Consider the following 23,543-nt stretch of genomic DNA (forward strand, 5'->3'; position numbering starts at 1 on the left):
AAATTGAATAATATGTCTCATATATTGATTTTATATTGTAAAATGAAATTGTAGTTATATCAAAATGATACTTTGGTTATGCTGTAATAAAACTACAGTCAGTACAATGTATATAAACTGAAACTGAATAACATGTTTCACATATTTGATTGTATATTGTCTAATAATGAATGAAGTCGTAGTTGAATTAGAATTATACTTTAGTGGTGTTGTAATAAAACTATGGTATGTATAAAATGAAATTCAATAAAAGGTCTCACATATTGTGTATATAATGTCAAATGAAACTGTAGTTAAATCAAAATGATATTTTATTTGTATAATAAACTACAATATATATAAAATGAAATTGAATAAGTCATAAAAAATAATTAGTTGGATGGAACAGCGGAATGAGCGTTATTTATTTATTTTATTAAAAAACATAACACCATTTTAAACCATGATACACAATAAAATTTCCTGAATTTATTAATTGCATTGGCAAGGAATTATATTGCTACATGGATCCAGTTCCAAGATACGGAGTATAATTTACCGTTATCATCGTAGCATTTAACCAAACGGTCCAATATTTGTTCGGCCTTCTGGGCCGAAGAAAAAGTCCGTAAGACTGTAAGAGAGTCATCGCTTTCATTTAAAACGCAAAAATGATCGGAGAAATTCAAAGCATTTTGAAAAGAGTTTCGAGACGGATTCAAAGGGAAGGAGAGAATGTTGCAGTATCCGGCATTCATGCTACAGTACCCTTGGTCTACTGAGACAATTCCGACGTCGTTTCTTCTTCCTGCCCAGTGGCCCCATCCCCAGAGCGATGAGCTCCTCCTTGCCATGGAGGAGTCAGATTTTGAAGAAAAGGTTTATACTCTTAATCGCTATTTGTATTTTTCTCTTTTAGGTTAAACAAATAGTACTGTATTTTGTTGTCTTTAGACCTAGATTATTATTTCCGGAATTTGTGAATGGATTCTATGTTCCTGCTTTTGAAAACTTGGATTACAGTGATAGAACTTAATAAATTCGATAATTTTTTGGTTGCCTGCCTCACGTTTTAAGGAAATATGTATTAATTCTTTTATTCCGTTTTTATTTGCACTGAAAATGAGAATTGATTGCCAAATTAAAATGATTTATTGGAAAAAGGTTTTTGACTATTTGGTGAAATTTAAGATTTTTATGTATTATAATTATTTGAAGTATTACGTTTGAATCCTCTAGTTTCAATTTGACCAAATTTATTTTGTGACTGACAGAAGCAGAACTTTTTCTACTTCTATTCCCACTATTAGGGTTTTGTTAAAGGAGTCCAATGTTTGTCCATTTTGTGAAAATCAAATTAGTAAATGTGAAAATCTTATAAACAACATTAGTCCTTTAGTTTTCAAAAAAAAAAATGGATATTGCTAGTTGGTGAGGATTACTAGCTTTTTGAAGTGGTTTTGATGTGGAATTACTTAGTACTACGGATGTTGCTAGGTTACTGTAGACATTTTGTTGGTTTGACTAATTCTTTTTGCTATACTTGGAGCTAACAATTAACTGAAACATGAAGTTGTTTTGTATGGGGAATAATTTGGATTTTGACTGCCAGTTTATGCAGCTGTGTTATACGTTCATGCAAGCAAATGAATAAAAGTTAGCATCATGTATCATGTTACACTAATAATGGAGTTTGTTTTTACATATATTATAACTATGGAAATAAGACTTCTATGCTGACTTTTATTATTGATTATTGGTTTCTGAATTAACCTGAATACAGAAGAGAAAAATGTAGGATATTGGATACGATGGGCGTGGGGAGCTTTTGTTGAATTTTCCATGAGTTGGAGGGTGGGGTGGGTGGGGGGTGCATGGACAGATAGGCTGGGATTGAAAGGAGAAGGTCAGTTTTAAAGTCTTGGTTGTGTGGTGTTAGGTGCATAAGTGCATTGTGGTCAATTAGGTGAAGAATGAAAGAGCAAAATGGGGAGGGAGATAGGTAAAGCAACAGCTTTGGTGGTGAGAAAGGGAAAGTGGCTGTAGATGGCAACACATTGTAAGGACGTGGAGGGAGGAAGGTGGGGTTTGGGAAGAGATGCTTTTGACAAGCCGAGACTCGAGAGAGTAAGAGATAGAAGCTGAATCCTCTGGTTTCAAATGGGAAAAGAATGAGACAGTTTTAGGAGACAATTTAATTTCTAAAGTTTCAATCTGATCGGTGCAATGAATGGATAGGCATACCATTCTTTGTTCATCAGTTAGTATCAACGGTTCTTTGACAAGTTGCTGTTCAAATTCATAGGCTAGTGGGATTTATCAGCACTAGGTAACTAGTGTTGTTGCCTAATCCTTGTACCTAAATTGGTTATAAATGCAAAATCTGAAGGTTCACGAGAAGCATTAGCATACTAGTAGGTAAAGCTACTTTTTGCCTCCTTATTTGGAATGTATGGACATTGATTTTGGATGTGTAGGCACATAGGAAAGACATATCTATTCAGTTTTAGTAAAATGTAGTTGTAATATTGTTTCTTCACCTTTCTTTCCATCTTTATCTCCCTAGTCCCTAGTTTACCCACTTATTTCATGTTGTTCACTTTTCATCTCCTTGCTTAAGAGTTTTAGCCACCAAAAGAAAACGAATTTTTATAATGTTTAAAATTGTGTCAGAACTCGGAACCCACTGTTTCCCTCCCTAAGTATCCAGTGGTTGGAAGGTTTTAAGGTAATCAGCATACTATTTTTTGGGTACATAAATTAACACAATATTGACATTGCCCAACTCAGGCTATGAAGGAGTTTATGTTTCGAAGTTTGTTGCTATAAACTCAAGTTTTTAGTTAACAATTCTTTTGCCCTATGGGGATGGTGATTGTGAAGGAAAGTGCAGTAGATAAACGTCTATCATGAACCAGATGTATATAGGATAAAACTGATGCACTTAATTTCCTTAAGAAATATCAGTTTTCTTGTTGCCATTTCTGCATGTGTGGATCAGGCATGAGCTTTCATTGGCATCATTTGTGAGTTATAATGAGATGTCTGCAGTAGATTGAGTCTTTTTGAACGTTAATTATTGCTAAAAACTTTACCTTGAGGTTTTGTTTTCAGTCTTTTATATTCTTCCAGAATTGTTTAATAATTAAATTTCTCAATTTGAGCATAACAACCACTTGTGCCATGTTAAATCCAAATCTATTTGTTTCACCATGCTTTATGTTATAATTAAAAAAATGTGTCAATTCTAGAACTCAAAATTGGCATCCCACAGCTTCAAGTTGCCTTGGCGTTGAGAGACTTTAGTCATGACTCAATCTTAATGTCATACTTTTGAATAACAGTCCTGATACTAAAGTGATATAATTGAAATTTAAATAACTTTTTGATTTGTATTTAATGCAGGAGTTTTCACTTTTCAGAAAGGCTTCCCACCTCTTCCTGTTTTCTCTCTATTTATTTACATTCGTGGACTTACAAAAATATGAATATTGAATGTATAGGCTAAAGCTCTTATTTGTTCATAAAGGCAAATGTGTTTTACAATAGAGTGTTATCATCATCTGTCTGGTCTTTTTCCTGTCATTTATGATGATTTCTCCTCACTGTTTCTTTAATGTAATGAGATTATCATCATCTTTTATCCGGGACTTACCCTTAACTGATTGGATGATTTGCAGTGCAGTGAGATCGGAAAGATTAATAGCAACTTAACTGTGATCGGGAAGACCAACATAGTTGATAACGATAAAGAAGATTTTGACAATGAAGCTGAGGATGACGATGTTGATAATGGAGAAGAGTCTGAAGGTGATGACTTCGATCAGGAAACCGGTTGACTTTATTTTTTGCCATAAAACATACATCGTAAGTTTCATCCGCAACTATGCTTTAGACTGCTCTGCTTCTTTCACTTTGTAATTCTGCATTTGGTGCCAATACTTTTATCGATTAAAAACCAATATCATGTAACAATTACTTCCAATTATAACATCCTGCCTATTAATTTGTATACAAATTATTTTTATCTAAAAATAATCTATACTTCTATCTATACTATTAATAAAAGTAAAATTCTCCTGTTCAACTTTCCCGCCTAAACTAATATGCATATTAATTAATTGGTAAAAAAATTTAAAAAGCTTAATTAATAACAAATTTGGAATAAAATTAATAGTCAAGGAACTATTCATGGTTAAATTGAAAGTTGATGAAAATTGATAATGTCAATAGTCAATGAACTATTTATAATAAAATTGAAAGTCGAGAATAAAATTGATAAGGACTATTCTTGGAATTAACTAAAAAAACATTATTAATAACTCTTTAGATTGAAAATGGTATAAACAAAACTAAAAAGAGAAGTGTAAAATTAGAAAGTATTTATAAAAACACAAGAATGAAAGTATTTCTAAAAGTACAAGAATAAAAGTGTGTGTATTGTTTCAATCTCACATCAAATCACATTTGCGTCTATATGGCCATTTTCTCAAGCCTCTATCTCAATATAACGTGTCACATAGACTTTTATGCTTACTGTTGCCACCAATTGCCAAACAAACCATTTTTGCTCTTCTTATGATTAAATTCCTTCCCCGTCACTTTCCTCTCTCTCCCACGTCTCCTATAGCTATATAGGCATATAGCTTTAAACTGACGTTTGGTTTATGGAACATTTGATAATAGAATGTCATTTTGCGAAAGTGTTGGCAACATTTTTTAGAAGGAAGAAAATTGATTTACGAGACAAGTAAAACTATAACTTTGGAAATTATCAAATCAGCATCCAAAACAATGGAACTACCGCCAACAAAGCCTGCAACAACTCTCATCCCGGCATCCTTATACGTGAGTTAGCTTCTATGTTAGGTCTTTCTCAATAGTAAAAATTTTGATGTACGTGAAATATAAAACGGAAAAGGAAAATAAAAAAGAATAATAGCATTTATGCGCTCCCTAGGCGCGCAACTTGCGCAAGGAAATCAAGTTCAAATAAAAATGGGTCCCACAATTCTGAGTAAAACACTCTGCCTTGCAGGAGATACCAATACTTTCTCTTTCCTCCTTATCACTCTTTCACCTCATCACATTTTCTTAAAATTTGTGTAAAACCCCATTATTGGGAAATACCTTATATAATTTAAACTCTCTTTAAAAAAAGTTTGTATATACACCCGTGCAAATTCACATCCCTTCCCAACTCAAGTGGCCTATTTATAATTTGAGAATCAATTTCTCATTCGTCAATTAATCATTTTGAGTGTACAATATATCAAATTACACATCTCATTCACTCAAAATCTTGAATCATTAAAACATATAAGCATGCTAACCTCGTGCATGAATCATTGTTCAACGAGGAGTTGTTAGGAGTTCGATACTCTCATAGTGACACACTTTATTTCATAATTTATTTGTCCAATTGAACCTGGGTGCCAATTAGGTAGATATTCACAACAAAGTTTAGTCACAATCCTCATGTCAACTCTCTATTTAACACTTTCACTAACAAATTTGCTATGTTATCTTTTGATCTCACGTAGTCAATTGAAATAATACCAATATCACATTTTTTTGTGTGAAAGAGATTGTTCTCATTTGAACTCTCCATGTGCGTGTGCTCTCTCTGTCCCTAACCATACACGATTAGGACCAGTATGATCTATATTGCCAATTATGAAATACTTTGAATCAAATGCTCCCTAAAAGTAAAAGAACTATTTTAATTATTCCAAAAACAATTTATTTAAACAATTTTAGTTTTTAAAAAATAATTATAATTAAGCCAATGTAAAAAAAAATAAAAAAATCTGACAACCCAGTCACATCTAGAGCAATCACAATAGAATTGTTGGAGTGAATTTTTTCCTTAGGGTGAGTAGGAGGGGGAGGGGGAGAGCAGAGAGAAAATGTGATTGCAGAAATTTAATTTCTTTTTTTTTTTGATGAAATTCACTGTGAATAAAGAAAAAAAATCTTAATTAGTGCGCGTTGAGCACAGCAGTAACGTTCAATAGGCACGTGCACTGCATGCACCTACTTGGAATATATTTATTTTCACTATTTTCCTTTTTTCTTTTATCTTCATTCTCTCTCTTTATTGGTCAAAAAATTAGCACTATTGAGAATGTATGACCATTTTCTCAAGCCTCTATCATAATATAACGTGTCAGGTAGACTTCGATGCTTACCGTTGCTACGAAGCCAAACAAACCGTTTTTGCGCTTCCCAAGATTAAATGCCTTGCCTCATGCCGCGTGTCACTTCCCTCTCTCTCCCACGTTTCCTATAGCCTATATAGCTTTAACCAAAGTTTTTTTGCCAAAAATTCAAACACCATTACTTTCGAAAACACCTTTGGCACGCCACAAAACATTTCAACTAAGTATTTTGCCAAAAAGAAATGAGGCTCTTTGTGTATTTGTTGGAGGGGAGAAACTTGGGCGTGAAGGAATCGTACGTGAAATTGCAGCTCGGGAAGTTCAAGTCCAAGACAAGGATTTTGAAGAACACCACAGACCCAGTGTGGAAGGAGGAGTTTGTATTCAGAGCCAGTGATTTGGGGGAAGAACTGATTTTGTCTGTTTATGAGCATAATGGGGATGCCGGATTCTTCAATGGGTCGGGGGATTTAGTGGGTCGAGTCAAGATTCCGGTTTGGTCTGTTGTTGCAGAGGAGAATCAGAACTTGCCACCCACTTGGTTCTCCCTTCAAAGACCCAAGAATGCTAAATCAATTGACAGAGATGATGGTTAGTTAATTTTCCTCTTTCATTGTGTCTCTAGTTGGAATTCTGTTCAACCTGATGAATGAACATTCAGTTTGATCATGGCGAAGGTTCACTAGGGGCTCACCATCTGCTAGTGATATAATCTGTGTACTAGTTGTGGTGATCAAGTGTTTGTATGTAGAATTAAGGTTTATGGAAGCCATGATGGAGAAAGTCTGGTTTGATTTATCTTGCTCTTATGGTATTGACATAAATGGAGTTAATACCCAATTTGGTCCCTCCCCTATTAGGATTTCACCACTTTTGGACTATTAAAGTTGCCTAGTTTAATCCTAACTATGCAATTTTTACCTAAAACAGTTCTCCCACTATTAAGATTTTACCACTTTGGTCATCGACTATTTAATTTAGTCCTTAACTATGCAATTTTCACCTAAAATATCCCTCGCCTATTAGGATTTCACCACTTTGGTCCCTAACTAATCAACTGCCTTTGATGTTGGACAAAATGGGGGTGGGGTCCTAGTAAGTAGTTGTTAGGATCAAACACTTATATTTATGCCAAAAACTATAGCGAGGAGCGAATGCACAACTTTATTTTCTTATGTCTGTTACATTTTTCAAAGGTAGAGTGCTAGATTTCGCTCTACAGGTCTCAGCCCAACAATCTCTTAGGCACCTGGTGCTGGACTTGGCCCTTCACTGGCCTCTAGTCTGCCCGACTATCGTAAACTTGGAAGTTGCAGCTGATTCTAGGCTAATGCATGGAATAGCATGGATGAATTGACTTGAAAAGGGTTTCATGTTGTGACTTGTGAGTAAGTTTAGAGTTCTACAGTGGCTGAATACAACAGGTGTTATTGGGGCTGCTCTGCAATTGCTATTTCCACTTGTTTATTCAGCTATATGTGTATCTTTCTTGGTCATAGTTCCTAAATTTAATTTCTGTAATTTATGCATATAATTAGCTGCTAAACTTTTCTACCAACCCAGGGAAAATTCTTCTTACACTTTCCTTGCGTGGCAAGGGCCAGGATATATCCACTAATCATGCTTGTTTTGTACAACCAAGTGTTGGAAGTGAAACTTCTAAGGATGTGGATGCGATCAAAGTTTCTTCTCAAGATTTCCAAAATTCCACAACTCCTCCTCCCAAGAAAGTTTTGGAAGGGAAACAATTGATAAAGTCCATTGCTGGCCATTTTGAGAAGTTGTTTGATAAGAACGAGGAATCATCAAAAAGTAATGAAGAAGGATCAAAGAAAGATAATTCTTCTGAGTTATCCAGCATACCTTCAGATTATGAAGACAATGTACAGGAAACCACGGGCAGTCAAAGCTTTTGTGAGGCAATTAAGCTAATGCAGTCTAGAACTGAAGGGAGAGAAATGCCAGAAAACCTGCCGGGGGGAATTCTTTTGGATCAGACATATGCTCTGCCACCGAAGGATCTTAATATGCTTCTTTTTGCTCCTGATTCACAGTTTAGGAGAGAGCTTGCAGAGTTGCAGGGTACTAAAGATGTTCAAGAGGGGCCTTGGACTTGGAAATCGGATGACAAGTCATGTTTAACACGGGTGGTGACATACACAAATGGACCAACAAAATTGGTTAAGGCTGTTCAAGCCACCGAGGAGCAAACATACCTTAAAGGCGATGGAAAAGAGTTTGCTGTTCTGGTCAATGTTAGTACTCCAGATGTTCCATACGGGAGTACTTTCAAAGTTGAATTGCTATATAATATAATGCCTGGGCCAGGGCTACGGTCTGGAGAAGAGTCCACTCGCCTTGTAATATCCTGGGCCGTTAAGTTTTGCAAAAGCACCATGATGAAGACAATGATTGAGGGAGGAACTGGGCAGGGATTAAAGGACAGTTTTTCGGAGTTTTCAAGATTACTTGCTCAACACTGTAAAGTAATATCCTCTGCTGAGGTCTTAGATAATGGTCATCTATTGGCGACTTTGCCAAGCGAACATCCTTCAGATTTAGAATTGGCTAGAGAGTACTTCTGCAATTTCACTGTAGTCTCCACCACTTTTCTAGTTTTATATTTCTCTATACACATTTTATTATGCAGATCAACCCAACTCCAAGGGTTAGAATTTCATGGTCTTGACTTGCCAGATAGTGTGGGTGAAATTATCACATGTGGAATCCTAGTCCTTCATTTGGAGCAGGTTTATCGCATGATTGCACATTTTGTAGAAGCTAGACTGCGAAGAGGTAAAACAGTTAAATTGCCTCATGAACAGAACCCGTCAAGTCGTTAACTTCTAATCAGTTATTGCTATAACAGGAAGTGATCATGGAGTCAGAGCACACGGTGATGGATGGGTGCTCACAGTGGCTTTAATTGAGGGGACGAACTTAGCTTCTCTAGATCCAACGGGATTTCCAGATCCATATGTGGTCTTTACCTGCAACGGGAAATCCAGAACAAGCTCTGTCCAGCTCCAAACTCTTGATCCTCAGTGGAATGGTGAGTACTTGTTTTTTTCTCGCTTTCTATACTTTTCGCATGGGCTAGTTTTAACTTCTCGGTTATTTCTTAGAGATACTGGAGTTTGAACCTGCAGAAGAACCACCCTCAATGTTGGATGTCGAAGTTTTCGATTTCGATGGCCCGTTTGATCAATCTCGCTCACTTGGGCACGCTGAAATCAATTTCTTGAAGTACACTTCGGCAGAATTGGCAGATTTGTGGCTTCCTCTTGGTGGTAAAATTGCTCAATCATCACAGTCGAAGTTGCACTTGAGGATATTCTTGAACAACAATAATGGAGTTGAGACAATCAGAGATAATTTGACAAAGATGGAGAAAGAAGTTGGAAAGAAGGTATAACTAAATCGGAACAGATTTATTGTTGTTTTTGTTGTTATTTCTATTATTAATGAATCATGCAATAGAAAATGTTCAAGCTTCCGAGTTTTGTCATTGGCAGTTGAACCTCCGGTCACCACACAGGAATTCTACATTTCAGAAAACATTTGGATTGCCTCCTGAAGAATTTCTAATCAATGATTTCTCATGCTCGCTTAAAAGAAAATTGCCACTGCAGGTGTGATCTAATGCTGATTTCTAGTTCTTATTTCCAGCCAAAATAAATAAAAAAGAAATTCATAGTTTTTGTGAACATGAAGTCACTAGGTTCTACTATTAGCAATTGATTTTCCAATGGTTCTACTTGAAATATTTTATAAAATTCGAATATATGACACCTTTGCTAATTGCAGGGGCGGATCTTTCTATCCACTAGAATAGTTGGGTTTTATGCCAATTTGTTTGGACACAAAACCAAGTTTTTCTTCCTTTGGGAAGATATTGAAGATATTAATGTGCTTCCTCCATCCTTTTCAACCATGGGTAGCCCTTCTCTAGTCATGATTTTGCACAAAGATCGGGGCACTGATGCCAGAAATGGAGCAAAGTCTATAGATGAAGAAGGCAGGCTGCATTTCTGTTTTCATTCTTTTGTATCCTTCGGTGGTGCTAGCAGGTCTTTTATTTCCTAATTATTTTTTGAGATTTTTTTTTTCTTTTCTTTTTGGTTATGTCGAGGATATTATACTGATATGTGTTAACAGGACAATAATGGCCTTGTGGAAAACGAGGGCATATACACCTGACCAGAAAGCACAAATTGCAGAAGAGCAACAGTACAAGGATGAGAAGAATGTATTGCCCGAAGAAACTGGGTCGTATTTAATCGTTGAAGATGTAAGCATGTCCAAGGTTTATTCTGCTGATCTTCCCATGAATGTAAGTGCACTGTTTTCCGTTCATTTCTCTATATATGAGATCCTGTCTATATATATATGTATCTTTAATTTTGCCTCTTAATGTGAAGATTGAGAACCCAATTGTTCCTTTTGCACATTAAACTACTATGCTGTAGTTTAAGATTCAATCGTTGAACTACTTTTACATTCGTTGATAGGATGATAAATCACAAGAATACTTGTTTAGCAAGTGTTTTCTTTCTTATTAGATTGAGAAAGCCACCAATCATAGCGAGTGTTGAGCATATATAAAATATAAACATAAATGTGTAGTCTAACTATTATAGCTGTGGCCCTCCCAAGTGAATGGTCACAGGTTCGATCCCCAGTGGGGGCGTTGGCTCGTTGTGCTTCAGTAGGTTGAAAAAGTATGTATGAACAAATACTACATTGTAACAGAGTCAATAATATTCAAAAAAAAAAAAAACTATTAGCTTAGGCTTTTTGCTTCAATTTAGTATCAGAGCCAACCCAGGTCATGGGTTTGAATCTCCACACCGCGTCACCTGATAAAAAGAAACTATAGTCCGCGTCGCACACGTGAGGGGGCGTTTACGCGTCACCCGATAAAAAGAAACTATGGTTCACGTGTTGCATGGAGCTTGGCACGCACACGACGTGTTGCCTGGAGCTTGGCCCGCACACGCAAGGGGCGTGTTGGCTTCTACGATACGTTATAGCATCTTTCAATGCCTATACCCTTGACAAAGTAGCTTTCCTTTTTTCTCTTCCCGTGGTGAAGGTATTGTTAAAAATGATTTCCTTTTTGTCTGTAGAAGTGCTATACTGCTATGTATCCCTTGGGGTTGCAGTATTATTTGATACTTCTGCTTTTAATATCGGAATTTACTTGACTTTACAGCATAAATCATTAATGGAGATGTTTAATGGAGGAGACTTGGAACATAAAGTAATGACCAAATCTGGTTGCCTCAACTACATGACAAGTTCTTGGGAGCTTATTGAACCCGATGTTTACGAAAGACGCGTCTCTTACAAACTAAACCGCCTTATCTCAATATTTGGAGTTGAAGTTACCAGCACGCAGCGCAAATCTGTATATGCAAATGATGGCGGATGGATTCTGAACGAGATTATGGCCATACATGGTGTCCCATTTTCTGACTACTACCAAGTGTGTTTTCTTCCCCAGAAAATGAAGATTCCTTCTTTTATAGTCCTGTTTGGTAATTGGTAAATGGATTATTGTTTCAAGTTCTTGTCAAACATGTAAATTATTTTTCATACAGGTTCAGCTTAGATACGAGGTGGAGAGCTGTTTTGCGGCTCATCACAAGTCTTGCAGGTGTGATGTTTATGTTGGTGTAATGTGGCTGAAGAACACAAAAGTAGAGGACCGAATAACGAAGAACATTGTTCGGAAATTTAGTCAACGAGTGAAGGAGATGATAGAGTTGGTTGGGAGAGAAGAGAGATCTAGCTAGAAGCATGATTGTTGCAAAATGTTGTCATTTTTACACAGCCTATTCTGGCCTTTCTTACCCTGGAAATTAACCCACTTTTGTTTTGTTTTGCTTTCTTACCCTGGAAATTAACCCACTTTCTTACAAATGTTCAGGCTATTCTGGCCTTTCTTACGCAGGCAAATTATACCATGGATCTCCCGACTATGATTCAAAATAACCTTTAGATTATATATGGTTCATAATCAGGTGAGAACTTTATTGATTTAGTAAATCTAACAATTGAAAATAAATAAAAATTTGTAATATTTATTAAAATTATCCCGCTTATTTTTTTACTGTTTTTTTATTCATCAGATATTGATTAATGATTTAGATTTGTCAACAAATTTTCACATGATGTGTAGTTCTCATATGATTAAATTCTATATCACATTTTGAATTTGTAATTAATTGGAAATAATGGTCCACTAGGCCATTGAACTACCCATAAAGTTACAATTGGACCATTAAACTAAAAAAAAAATATAATTAAATCCCTGAACAACATAAAATTAAGCAATTGAATTGGAAGTGACATGTTTACCTATTAGTTGCTAACTTGGCAGTTATCAAATTTAAAAAATAAATAAATTTTATTTTAATAATTTAAATAAATAATTAAAAGAAAAAGTTTCAGGCATAGTCTCCAGGCCATCGGAGACGAAAAACTAGTCATCGTCTCTGCAAGCCTTTGTCTTCGGTAGCCTAGTGACGAATGCCTCTTCGTCTCTGGGCGGGGATAATGAGTTCTTTGTCTCTAGTCCGGAGATGAAGAAGGATTTCGTCTCCAGTGTTTTTTTATTTAATTTATTTAAAATTATTAAAATAAAATTTAAAAATTATTTTTAAATTTTGTAACCGTCATGTTAACAACTAATATGTAAACATGTCATTTTTGGTTCAATTGCTTGATATTGTGTTGTTTAGGGACTCAATTGTACTTTATTTTAGTGTTCGATGATCCAATTGCAGTTTCGTGTGTAGTTCGGTGGTCTATTTGACCTTTATTCTAATATATATATAAATTAAAGACACATAACATATTAACTATAAGCGCATAACATGGTAATTACATGTAATTGAAGTCTGTAGTTAACATATTATATGTATGCAGTTAAAATTATGTGCATTCAATTTTTTTTGTAGTTAACATGTTACGTGCTTAATTTATTTATTAGGTACATAAACGGTTAACTGTAAGTACAAAATATGTCAACTGGAAAAATATAATTTTTTTAATTTGATTTGATTTTTTATTTTAGTAGTATTTTAATACAATGTCTAAATATATAAATTTTATATCTTAATATTAATATAATATATAAAAACAGAGTTATAAATAAGTTTAAGTCGAGTCTCATTAATTGAACTATACATATAAAATTATATATCTTAATATTAAATATAATATATAAAATAAGAGTTATAAATAAGTTTAAGTCGAGTATGATTAATTGAACTATACATATAAAATGAGGCGGATGAAGTATATATATATATATATATATATATATATATATATTTGAGTTGTACTGACTGAAACACAAAGAGTCAACAGTTGCCTCCACTGAGGCTCAAACCCACTCTCATCATCCATGAAAGTGTAAATCGGGACACCGAGTGCCACTAGACCACAAGGTCTTTGGCAAGCGGATGAAGTATATATAAATGTATGTCATCTTAAAAGTCAATTAAACTAAAGATGATTATGAATATATAATGGTTGATGATAAGGTATATATATTGAACCCAATTAGTTGGTGGTATAATGTCGTCTTCTATTTAGCCAAGATGAGTAGCGGATCAGACAATGTATTGTATTAACCCGTCAAACGGCGATAGGCAGCCTAGCTACAACTTGTTGCAAATCTAGAAGGTTGGCCGGTAAGATGATTGATGAATCATTATTGTGTGAACCGCGGTTTACATAGGATTTAAAATGATATTTTTTTTACGTTAAAAACAGTACTTTACGTACTTATTTTAAAAATAAATGTACTTTTTATAATAAGATAATATATTTTATGAATTAAAATAATATATTTTAGATTGAAATTTCTGCGATAAGTTAATGTATTTTATGACTTAAATTTTTTTTAAAAAAATAAAAAACAAAAAACAAAAGACAAAACAAAAGAAGTGGAGCATTCCGATCCGCACGAAGCGGTGGAGTATTAAATGCCTTCCACGTTGCGCATAGCCTTTCCACTACTACTACTCTACTAGAAAGGGAATATTTCATAAACCCTGGCTCTTGCTATTTGGTTAACATACAATAACACCTAACCCCTTATGCTGGCTTTATTATTAAGAATAGTGAGAAATGCAATATACAAGAAATAAAACATGAATTATATTTATTGTTTGGTTCGTTGAAGGAATAAATTTTAGAAATGTTATTTCAAATTTATATTATTTGATTGGTTTAAGAAATAAAAATGATAAAGTATGTGTTTAAACAAAAAAAGACGCTATACAAAATATATAATATTATATTAATATACATATTATTATTATTATTATTGTTATTATTATTATTACATGCAATTTTTTAATGATGTTACTCTATAGCAACTACAATATTGTAAAAAAAAAAACAAAAAAGATCAAAGTTATCAAACAAAATAATCATATAAGTAAGAAACTTCAATTCTAAACTAATTTTACTTCTTTTCTCTCTAAAACAAAAAGCTTTTCTCTGCTGCTCAACTTCGGCTTCCACCGCCAGCCTCCGGCCGGAGCTCTAATGGAGCTTTGAGCCGGCGGTTTTGGTCACCTTTTACGTTTACTCTCGCTCTTCTTCCGCCCCGACCACCGTCGCAGCTCCGTCCGCCTCCGACCACCGCTACAGATCTTCTTCTTCCGTTTTCTTTCCCTCCGACCACCGCTACAGATCTTCTTCTTCCGTTTTCTTTCCCTTTGACCACCGCTACAGATCTTCTTCTTCCGTTTTCTTTCCCTTTGAATAAAATAATAGTACTTCTTCTTCCGTTTTCTTTCCCTTTGAATAAAATAATAGTAAGTAGGTATTGGGGTTTGTGTGGGTAGTCTTGAACTCCCAACCCTACTTTGGCTTTACCACTTTTTATTTTCTCTATTATTGTGTTTTCCTCTCGTTACTTTCACGGGCTTTTTCCTCTCGTTACTTTCACGAGCTTTTCATTATCATTAGCATAAATCGTTTAGTTTGGTTTCGGCAAGTGTTGATCTTATCCTGGGCGAGCAAAAAAGAATGATGATGAAAACCCAGATCTTTGATGAAGCTTTAAGCTCCTTAGAAGGAACATAGCTTCCTAGTTATGAAACAGTCTGCGATTCAAGTTTTCTATAGCATAGTTAGAAAAGTTGTTTCTATGTCTTGACTATAAGGAATGGTTTACCATTTCATTGATCGTTGATGTAAACGTTTTATGTTATGAATTAATGGAATAGCTACGTTTATCTTCAAAAAAAAAAATCATATAAGTAACAACATTTTGTTTAAAGAACGTTTAATAATATTTAAAATTAAGAAGAATAATTTTTTTTTTTCATGCTACCGCCAACCATATGGAACTTTTTGTCTATCCTATTTGTTTTTATTTTTGGTTTTTCTTGATATATTAGGTTTTCAGTTTACGTTAAACTAATTTTAACAATATTAGAGAATATTTTCTCTATAAAAATGGAGCACTACTCATAAATTAATTATACTTTCTAAATATGTATTGTATCTTCTTCTTCTTCTTCTTCTTCTTCTTCTTTTTTTTTTTTTTTTTTTTTTTTTTTTTTTTTTGCAACAAAAATATGTATTGTATCTAGATAGGCAAAAAGGATTTCTCTTTCTTGAATAGAGGAGGTAATTAACAGGAGAGTAACTAAGGTTTATAAGTTTTTATTATCTAAAATAAATAATTTATATCTTTACATAACAATATTCATGAAGGGGTGGATTATGCTATTGATATTTGAATCTATATCAACAATTGGAAAATTATTATAGGAAAAATGACAAATTTGTCCCTCACTTGTTATTAAGACATACTATATTTGCTCTAATTTTAGCAATTTTACTTTTAGCTCTATGTATCAAAAAAGTGAAAAAATCATCATTCCCATAAAAACAATCAATTCATTTTTTTTCGTACTATTCCAAAAACCCACCAAAATCCATGGGTGTGGTTGCTATATCTTCATTTGGAGTACCATAAGCATTACTTGATGTTAATTTAGGAGTTAATACAATTATAGTGATTCACTTTTGGTTCTCAATTTAGGGTGTGTTTGGAAACCCGGAAAATGATTTCTGAAAATCATTTTCCGGGTTTTTGGTGTTTGGGAAGAAGGGGGAAAATAGCGTTAATGGAAATGAACTTCTTGGTCAATAGAAAATAAGCCCAATTTTATGGAAAATGACTTCCCTTTTTTTTTTGGGGAAGTCATTTTCCAAAGTTTGCTTATTCCTTCTCCTTTGCTTCTTCCATCTCCTTAGGCCTCCTAAATGCTTTAACTTCTTCATCTTCATCCCGTCTTCTTGACATCTTCAACTTTTTCTTTTTGTTTTTAAGTAATAATTTATTTATTTTTATTATGAGATAGATATTATGAGTTTTATTTTTTTAGTTGACATCTGAAACCAGTCGGCCACTTTTATTTTTTATTTTTATTTTTTTATGAGATAGATATTATTTTGTTGTGATTATTTTATTTTTTGGATTGTATATTTGTTATAAATGTTGTTACATTTAAACAAATTAATTAAAATATTCAATTATATAATTCTATTCATTTTCCTACCCATTTTCTGGAAAATGAGCCAAACACACCAACACAGTTTTCTGTTCTGCAGCCAAACACAAGAAAGGAAAATATTTTCTGGAAAATGAGTCATTTTCCAGAAACCATTTTCCTACTTTCCAAACACACCCTTAAAATAAATTACATTTGATCCTCCAAGTATTAATTTTTTTGATACTTTTGGTAGATTTTTTTTGTTAAATGCTCAAAAACGTAATTTCATTATGTAATCTCCTAAATCATTCGCCAAATTATGTCAACCATCTTTACACCCTAAAATGTATTCTTGTTGCACTTCATAATTTAGGATGACTTAGGGTTTTCTTTCTTTGAATTTGAGATGATTTAAGGGATTGAATAATAAAATTACGTTTATGACATTAAATATTCATTTGACGTACAATTTATCAGATAAAATGATCAAAAGTGACAAAAATTGACACTCCATGGACTAAAATTAATTAATTTTAAACTATATTTTGCGTCATTTACATAAAATAACTACAAATGTCAATTTTCTATTACTAAATTCACTTAAAACCCCAACATAAAACTATATTTGGATTAAAAAAAATACTACTTGGACTCCTTATTTTTACTTCTAACATTACTCCTTCACTCAAATTCTTGTTGTAGATAATTCTTTCAGAACTCATATAATGAAAATAATTTATCATTATTTACCACAATAATACAATAATAAGTAAAAGTAGTGTGAGAATAGACATAATTAGTGTTCATATAGTAAAACACTTTAAATTATATGCAAATTTAGCATGATTTGCTATCACTTTTATTACAAAAAATATTCATTAGTGAATCCATCATTTTTTTAAAGTTAATCCAACATTTGTCTATGCAACATACTTTCTCAATCTATTAAAACAAAAGAGTTAATCCAACCTAATAGGGAGGGAAATTTTGTTTTGAGAGCCATAAAAATTATGTGGTGCATAAATATGATAGAATAAAAATATATTGAGAACCATAAAAATTACTATAGGAAAAATAGAAATTCTCAAATTTGATTGAGAAATACGGTAGTGAAATTCTAGTTGATAAGTAAAGATATAAAGTTTAGAGGTCCATATGTAATTATTTAAATCAGCGGTGGTTAAAGCGAAATATGGAATCTTCTGGCGATGATATTTTCCATTAAATGCCCCTTCCGAGCTCTGAAAAGTGATTTACACTTCCGACCGAAACCAGACGATCAGCGTTTCACGAAATCACTGCCGGAGAAATGGATCCGAACCCTAATAACTATCCGATTCTCTCCTTTGTAATGTCCAAACTCCCGAGCATCGGCCCCCGACGCGCTGCCGGAGAGGATGAATTTGACGTCGAGCAACCGAAGCCAAGGTCGCCGCAGGCGCAGGAGCCTCATTTCGAGCTCACCGAGCGGATGCCCCACCTCACCGACCCGAAGGTTGCTGCCGCCATGCGGCTCGCCGTCGCCGACGTATCGCAGGCGCGATCTATGCTCAAATCCTTAGGCGAACAACCGGATCACGAGATGGTGGACACTGCAAAGGTGAAGCTCACGGAGGTCGATGCTTTGCTGGCTAAGAAGCTGGAGGAGATTGTGCTGGCGCCGCGGCCGCCGGAGGTGGATCCGCAGGAGTGGAGGTCGAAGCTGGCGGAGAAGGAGGCCGAGTGCAGGAAGGAGGCGGAGAAGGAGAAGGAATTGCACAAGGCGGTTATTGCGTTGGAGGAGGCGCATAAGTCCTACGCTAGTCTGTTGAAAGATGCGGAGAATAAGTTGGAGAAAATTTACGCGGTGGCTGTCGCCGGAGGTGATGTGTCCGCCATAGCGCTGGAAGAATCGGGAGATAAGGAGCTGGCGGTGAATGAAGAGGTGAATGAGGAAGTTGTGGCGATTTTGCAGGAGGCATCAGGGAAAGCAATCGAGAAAGTTGATTTATCTGGCAGGCAATTGACTTTGCTGCCTGAAGCTTTTGGGAGAATTCGCTCCTTGGTTGTGCTAAAGTTGTCCAACAATCAGCTTGAGGTAATCTTCAGTTTGGAATTTCTTGTTGACAAAATTATTGCGACTTTATTTCTGATGTGTCTATAGCTCCTCGCAAGTTTTTATGACTTTTTTAAGTTATCCGTTGTTGAATTTATACATATATTGTATTTTTGCAAGGCACGTTAAATTTCATTGATGTGACCAGATGAGTGCATTTTCAGCACATATATATGGTTGCATTTAGTTCATAGTGAAAATGTGGGGTCTATTCGATGCAGTAGGCAGTAGCAGAAAATGTGGAAAGCTAATTCTGAATATATGCTGCAATTTACAAAATTACATTGTAGTTCTATGTAGTTGTTCAAGCTTTCTTGATTGATGATACATAAAAGTAAGAACAGTAGCTGTGTAAATTGTTACCAATGCTTCAAGTTACAAGTTAAAACCAACACTGGCTACTTGTAAAGGAATGAGATTTCCCACATGTAATTATAATGTAAAAAAACCTCTTGTTTGTTGCATGTGGTGATTATTTTTATTACATTTCTTGGAGAGATCCTTTTTTTTTTACCTTCTATGTAATCTTTCTCTATGTTGATTTATTATTTCTTTAAAAATGTGTCAATGGAATTCTTTTCCTGACTTTCAAGGTTTTTATATGAATCTTGAAATATTTATTTGAACACTTCTTCTGACCATTACATAGAGTGCTTAGTGTCAGCATGTTACGAAGTCATATTTTACTATTCTCTGTTTGTTTGGTGACAGAATAGAGGCAACAAAACTATTAAATGTCCTTCATTTGATAGTGGAGTATTTGATTTAACAGTAACACATTGACCCTTGAATGTATATACAAGGGTAAAGACAGTATAGTCAATTCTAGGAGTTTCATACAGTGAGTAGTGATCCAACATTGAACAATTGATATCTATTAATGTGCAGTGCAGAATGAATTGCCTATGAATTGTTTGTCTTATGGTTAAGTCCTGTTTCAACAATTCAATAGCAATTATGTATACTTTGTTTCTGATGTTCGTCTTGCTTCTTTAATGAAACCAGGCAATTCCTGATTCATTTTCAAGTCTGGAGAACCTCCAAGAACTTTATCTTTCTAATAATCTTTTGGAGTCACTTCCAGATTCCATTGGTTTCCTGGTTAACTTGATGATCTTGGATATCTCTAGTAACAAACTAACTGCCTTGCCTGATAGCATCTGCCAGTGCAGGTAAACTTGTGTACTTGCAAAAGCTGCTTCCCATCCCTACCCATCAGGATCATGTGCTCTCAAATATCTTTCTCTGCATTAATACTGTTGATTTTCATGCTTTTTCTAGATCATTGGTGGAGTTGGATGCAAGCTTCAATCAACTCGCTTACTTGCCAACCAACATTGGGTTTGAGCTGGTGAATCTTAAAAGACTTTCTATTTTCTTGAACAAGCTTCGCTCCCTTCCCACATCTGTTGGTGAGATGAGATCCTTGCGTGTTCTAGATGTGCATTTCAATGAGCTTCGAGGACTTCCACATTCAATTGGAAAGTTGTCACATCTTGAAATCCTCAACCTAAGCAGTAATTTCAGTGATCTTACCGAACTTCCTGACTCTCTTGGTGATTTGAGCAATCTCAAAGAGATTGATGTGAGCAACAATCAAATCCGTGAATTGCCTCATTCAGTTTCCCGACTTGACAATCTTACCAAGCTTAATGTGGATCAGAACCCTCTTGTGATTCCTCCAAAGGAAGTTGTAAATGAAGGAATCCAAGCTGTGAAAGCTTATCTGGTTAAAAGACGACTTGACATATTGATGGAAGAAGAGCGACAATACACGAAAGAAGATGTGGACCAAGCACCGACCAACATATTAACTCGTAGTGCTACATGGTTAACTAGGGTTGTTTCAAATGTTTCTGAGTCTTTTACTGGCTATTTGGGTGTCACCGGGAACTCTGATGCTGACCATTACCTCAATCAGCAGTTGTGATTTCAGTTTCCGCTTAAGTTTTCCCTATGTTTTCTGTCTGCATCAATGAAAAGATTGAAGATACAATACATAAAGTTGCGGCTGGCTTTTCTTCTCATGTGAAGCGAATAATTCCTTTTTTCTTTCTTGTAACCTAGTTGCCAGAAGCTCTCATTTAGTTTGTAAGTCCATAAGATGAGCTTCCTTCTCAGCTCTTTGGCTTTTGCCACAAGCAAATGCCAACCGAAGGTCCAACTTCCTACAGGATTTGTTGCTATCAGATTAAACAGCTTATCTTTCTATATTGGAATAGCATATACATTTTGGAAATTTTTGCTGGTATCGGTGTTGCGTCATTAAGTACTAAGTTAAAACATTTCAGAAAAGTTTCATGTTTGTATGGGGTACTGGCGTAATGCATTCGGTGTTCGATAAATAGCCAATAGCTGTCAGCTTATTGAGTTAGTGAGTTTGACTAATTGATGGTATTAACTGATTGTAGAAAGATGTTTGATATATTAATGGTTAATTGATAGCTGATTATATGTAAAATAATTTTTTCAAAAAGTTGATCGGATAAGTTGTTACAAAAGTGTGTTTAACCAAGTCAAATAGTTAATAATGGTCAAATAAGTCAAAATTGACTCATGAGCTACTTATTTTACTGGACCAATTGTCTTTTCAATACTCTACTCTAAACTTAAACCTTGCTTTCTATTCACTTTGGAAGGGTACTAGATACAAGAAATAAAGAAATATAAGTGCCAATTGAAATCTAAGGGGGTGTATTTAATCTTGATTTTTATAGACTTTTAAAAGAGTTAATTTCAAGAATATGCCAATTGAAACCTAAAACTTGCTTTCTATTCACTTTGGAATGGTACTAGATACAAGAAATATAAGTGCCAATTGAAACTTAAAGGGGTGTATTTGATATTGATTTTCACAAACATTGAAAAGAGTTAATTTCAAGAATGATCTATTGATTCTTGACACTGATCAATTTTTATTCTCATATTATTGACCTTTACTAATTTTCATTATCGATTTTCAAGTTTACCATAGATAGTCCCTTGATTATTGATTTTGTTTTAACTTTTGTTAAATATCAATCTGTTAGCCAATGATTTTGTGGTATAGTGGTATCCAATTGCACCCCTTATGTGGAAGAGGGTAGGTTTGAGCCTTTTCAGTAGGCAAACTAATTTGTCAAACTGGCATTAAGTTCAGGGGCAAAATAATCATTTTATCTTTAAGCTCCTTTGACTGGTCTCTTGGTCTCTTTCCTCCCAGACTTTAGTCTTCCCTCTCGGTGCGATTTTTGCTTCGACACTGAGAGGGAAGACTAAAGTCTGGGAGGAAAGAAACCAAGAGACCGGTCAAATAAACTTAAAGATGAAATGGCTATTTTATCTCTAATTACAGTCGCCTATCAAAGTTCATTAGTGATTAAAGATTTCGAAATGGCCATCCCTAGTACCTGGGTTGACTCTTGTAACCGCCACCCCCACCCTCACAGTTTATCTAAATATTAATTTAAGTTGGTATTAGTATGTAAAAAAATAAATAAATTATTCATAACATAAATTGAACTCTTAACCTTTTAATTAATCTAATCCTAATATAACCAATTATATTAGCTAAGAGCACTTGTTAAACCTTTTTGTATAATTATATATTACCTCCATCCCATTTTGGTTGTCTGGTTCGTTTAATGAGACTTGACTGAAGTTATTTTTAATTCAATTTTTCATAATACTAAGTTTAGCATTAATATATAAAATTTATATATTTAGAAATTACGTTAAAAGTACTATTAAACACACAAAATTAAATTTAAAAATAATAAAAAATTACTAAAGAAAATAAACAATGAAGAAAAAATTAGTTTGACCAATGAATAGTAAATAGGACAGGTAAAATGAGACAGATGGTGTATTTATTTAAATCATTCACAAACATTATATATTTATATAACTTTATCACACACGCATATCCCAAATAACAAAAGACAAAATAGTTGTACTACAAGTTTGAATACCCTCACTTAAAATTATAATCTTATATATTTGTCACAATGATTTAATATTTCTTTTGTTCTTGTCAAATACACAAAATTCATCTTAGGTGAATATTTACTAACCTTCTCGCAACTGAAAACAATTAAGGGTGTGATTGGAAAACAGAAAAATAATTTTTGAAAAATATTTTTTAGAAAACAAGTTATTTTTTCAGAAAATATTTTTCTTTCCCGTGTTTGGTTGCATTCCAAAAAACTGTCTTGGTGTGTTGGTCGTTTTCTGGAAAATGAGCATAATTATTTTTAATTTTAAATATTTAAAATATACAATAGTGGTAATGATGAGTGGGTAGGTAGTGGTAGTGGGTGGTGGCAGTGGAGGTGGGTGAATGGTGGGGTTGGGGTGGTGGCGACGGCAACGGCGACGGGATGATTGGTTGCTCTGCAAACGAAAAATAACTTCCTATAAAAAGGGAAGTCATTTCCTAGAAAATCGACTCTATTCTCCATTGGCTACACCCTTATTTTTCATTGACTTCTATTTTTCCACTCTAACCAAACATTGAAAATCTAGAAAATGATTTCTTCCAAACACACCCTAAATTTACAATGCATTTATTTATTTCATAAAAAAACAATTGAGTTTATTATCAAAATAGTCCCTTGACTATTGAGAAATTACCAATTTGGTCCTCAATAATTTTTCGTGACCAATTAAGTCCCTCGACTTTGAAAATTTTAACTAATTTGGTCTTTCGTTTATTTTTTCGTTAAACATTCGCTAAATCGGGACCAAATTGGTAATTTTGCTATAGTCAAGGGACCAAATTGGTAATTAATTTTTTACTGA

General features: G+C 34.3%; 3 protein-coding genes across 3 annotated transcripts; all 3 read left to right on the forward strand.

Moving 5' to 3' along the window:
* The first annotated feature begins 647 nt into the window (after positions 1-647).
* On the forward strand, positions 648-4,014 carry LOC116009777. The gene is made up of 2 exons (XM_031248904.1): positions 648-858; positions 3,660-4,014. Exons 1-2 carry the CDS (start codon positions 715-717, stop codon positions 3,816-3,818), a joined length of 303 nt encoding a protein of 100 aa, XP_031104764.1. The 5' UTR covers positions 648-714; the 3' UTR covers positions 3,819-4,014.
* A 2,310-nt stretch (positions 4,015-6,324) lies between these two features.
* On the forward strand, positions 6,325-12,065 carry LOC116003754 (C2 and GRAM domain-containing protein At5g50170). The gene is made up of 9 exons (XM_031243676.1): positions 6,325-6,731; positions 7,704-8,936; positions 9,010-9,192; positions 9,266-9,549; positions 9,656-9,772; positions 9,948-10,210; positions 10,299-10,473; positions 11,356-11,628; positions 11,744-12,065. The coding sequence occupies exons 1-9, from the start codon at positions 6,383-6,385 to the stop codon at positions 11,936-11,938; spliced, it is 3,072 nt and encodes a 1,023-aa protein (XP_031099536.1). The 5' UTR covers positions 6,325-6,382; the 3' UTR covers positions 11,939-12,065.
* A 5,799-nt stretch (positions 12,066-17,864) lies between these two features.
* On the forward strand, positions 17,865-21,015 carry LOC116010530 (plant intracellular Ras-group-related LRR protein 9-like). The gene is made up of 3 exons (XM_031249980.1): positions 17,865-18,746; positions 19,770-19,936; positions 20,046-21,015. Exons 1-3 carry the CDS (start codon positions 17,979-17,981, stop codon positions 20,692-20,694), a joined length of 1,584 nt encoding a protein of 527 aa, XP_031105840.1. The 5' UTR covers positions 17,865-17,978; the 3' UTR covers positions 20,695-21,015.
* Positions 21,016-23,543: the final 2,528 nt, after the last annotated feature.

This window comes from Ipomoea triloba, chromosome 2, assembly GCF_003576645.1.
Source record: "Ipomoea triloba cultivar NCNSP0323 chromosome 2, ASM357664v1".
Lineage (NCBI taxonomy): Eukaryota > Viridiplantae > Streptophyta > Magnoliopsida > Solanales > Convolvulaceae > Ipomoea > Ipomoea triloba.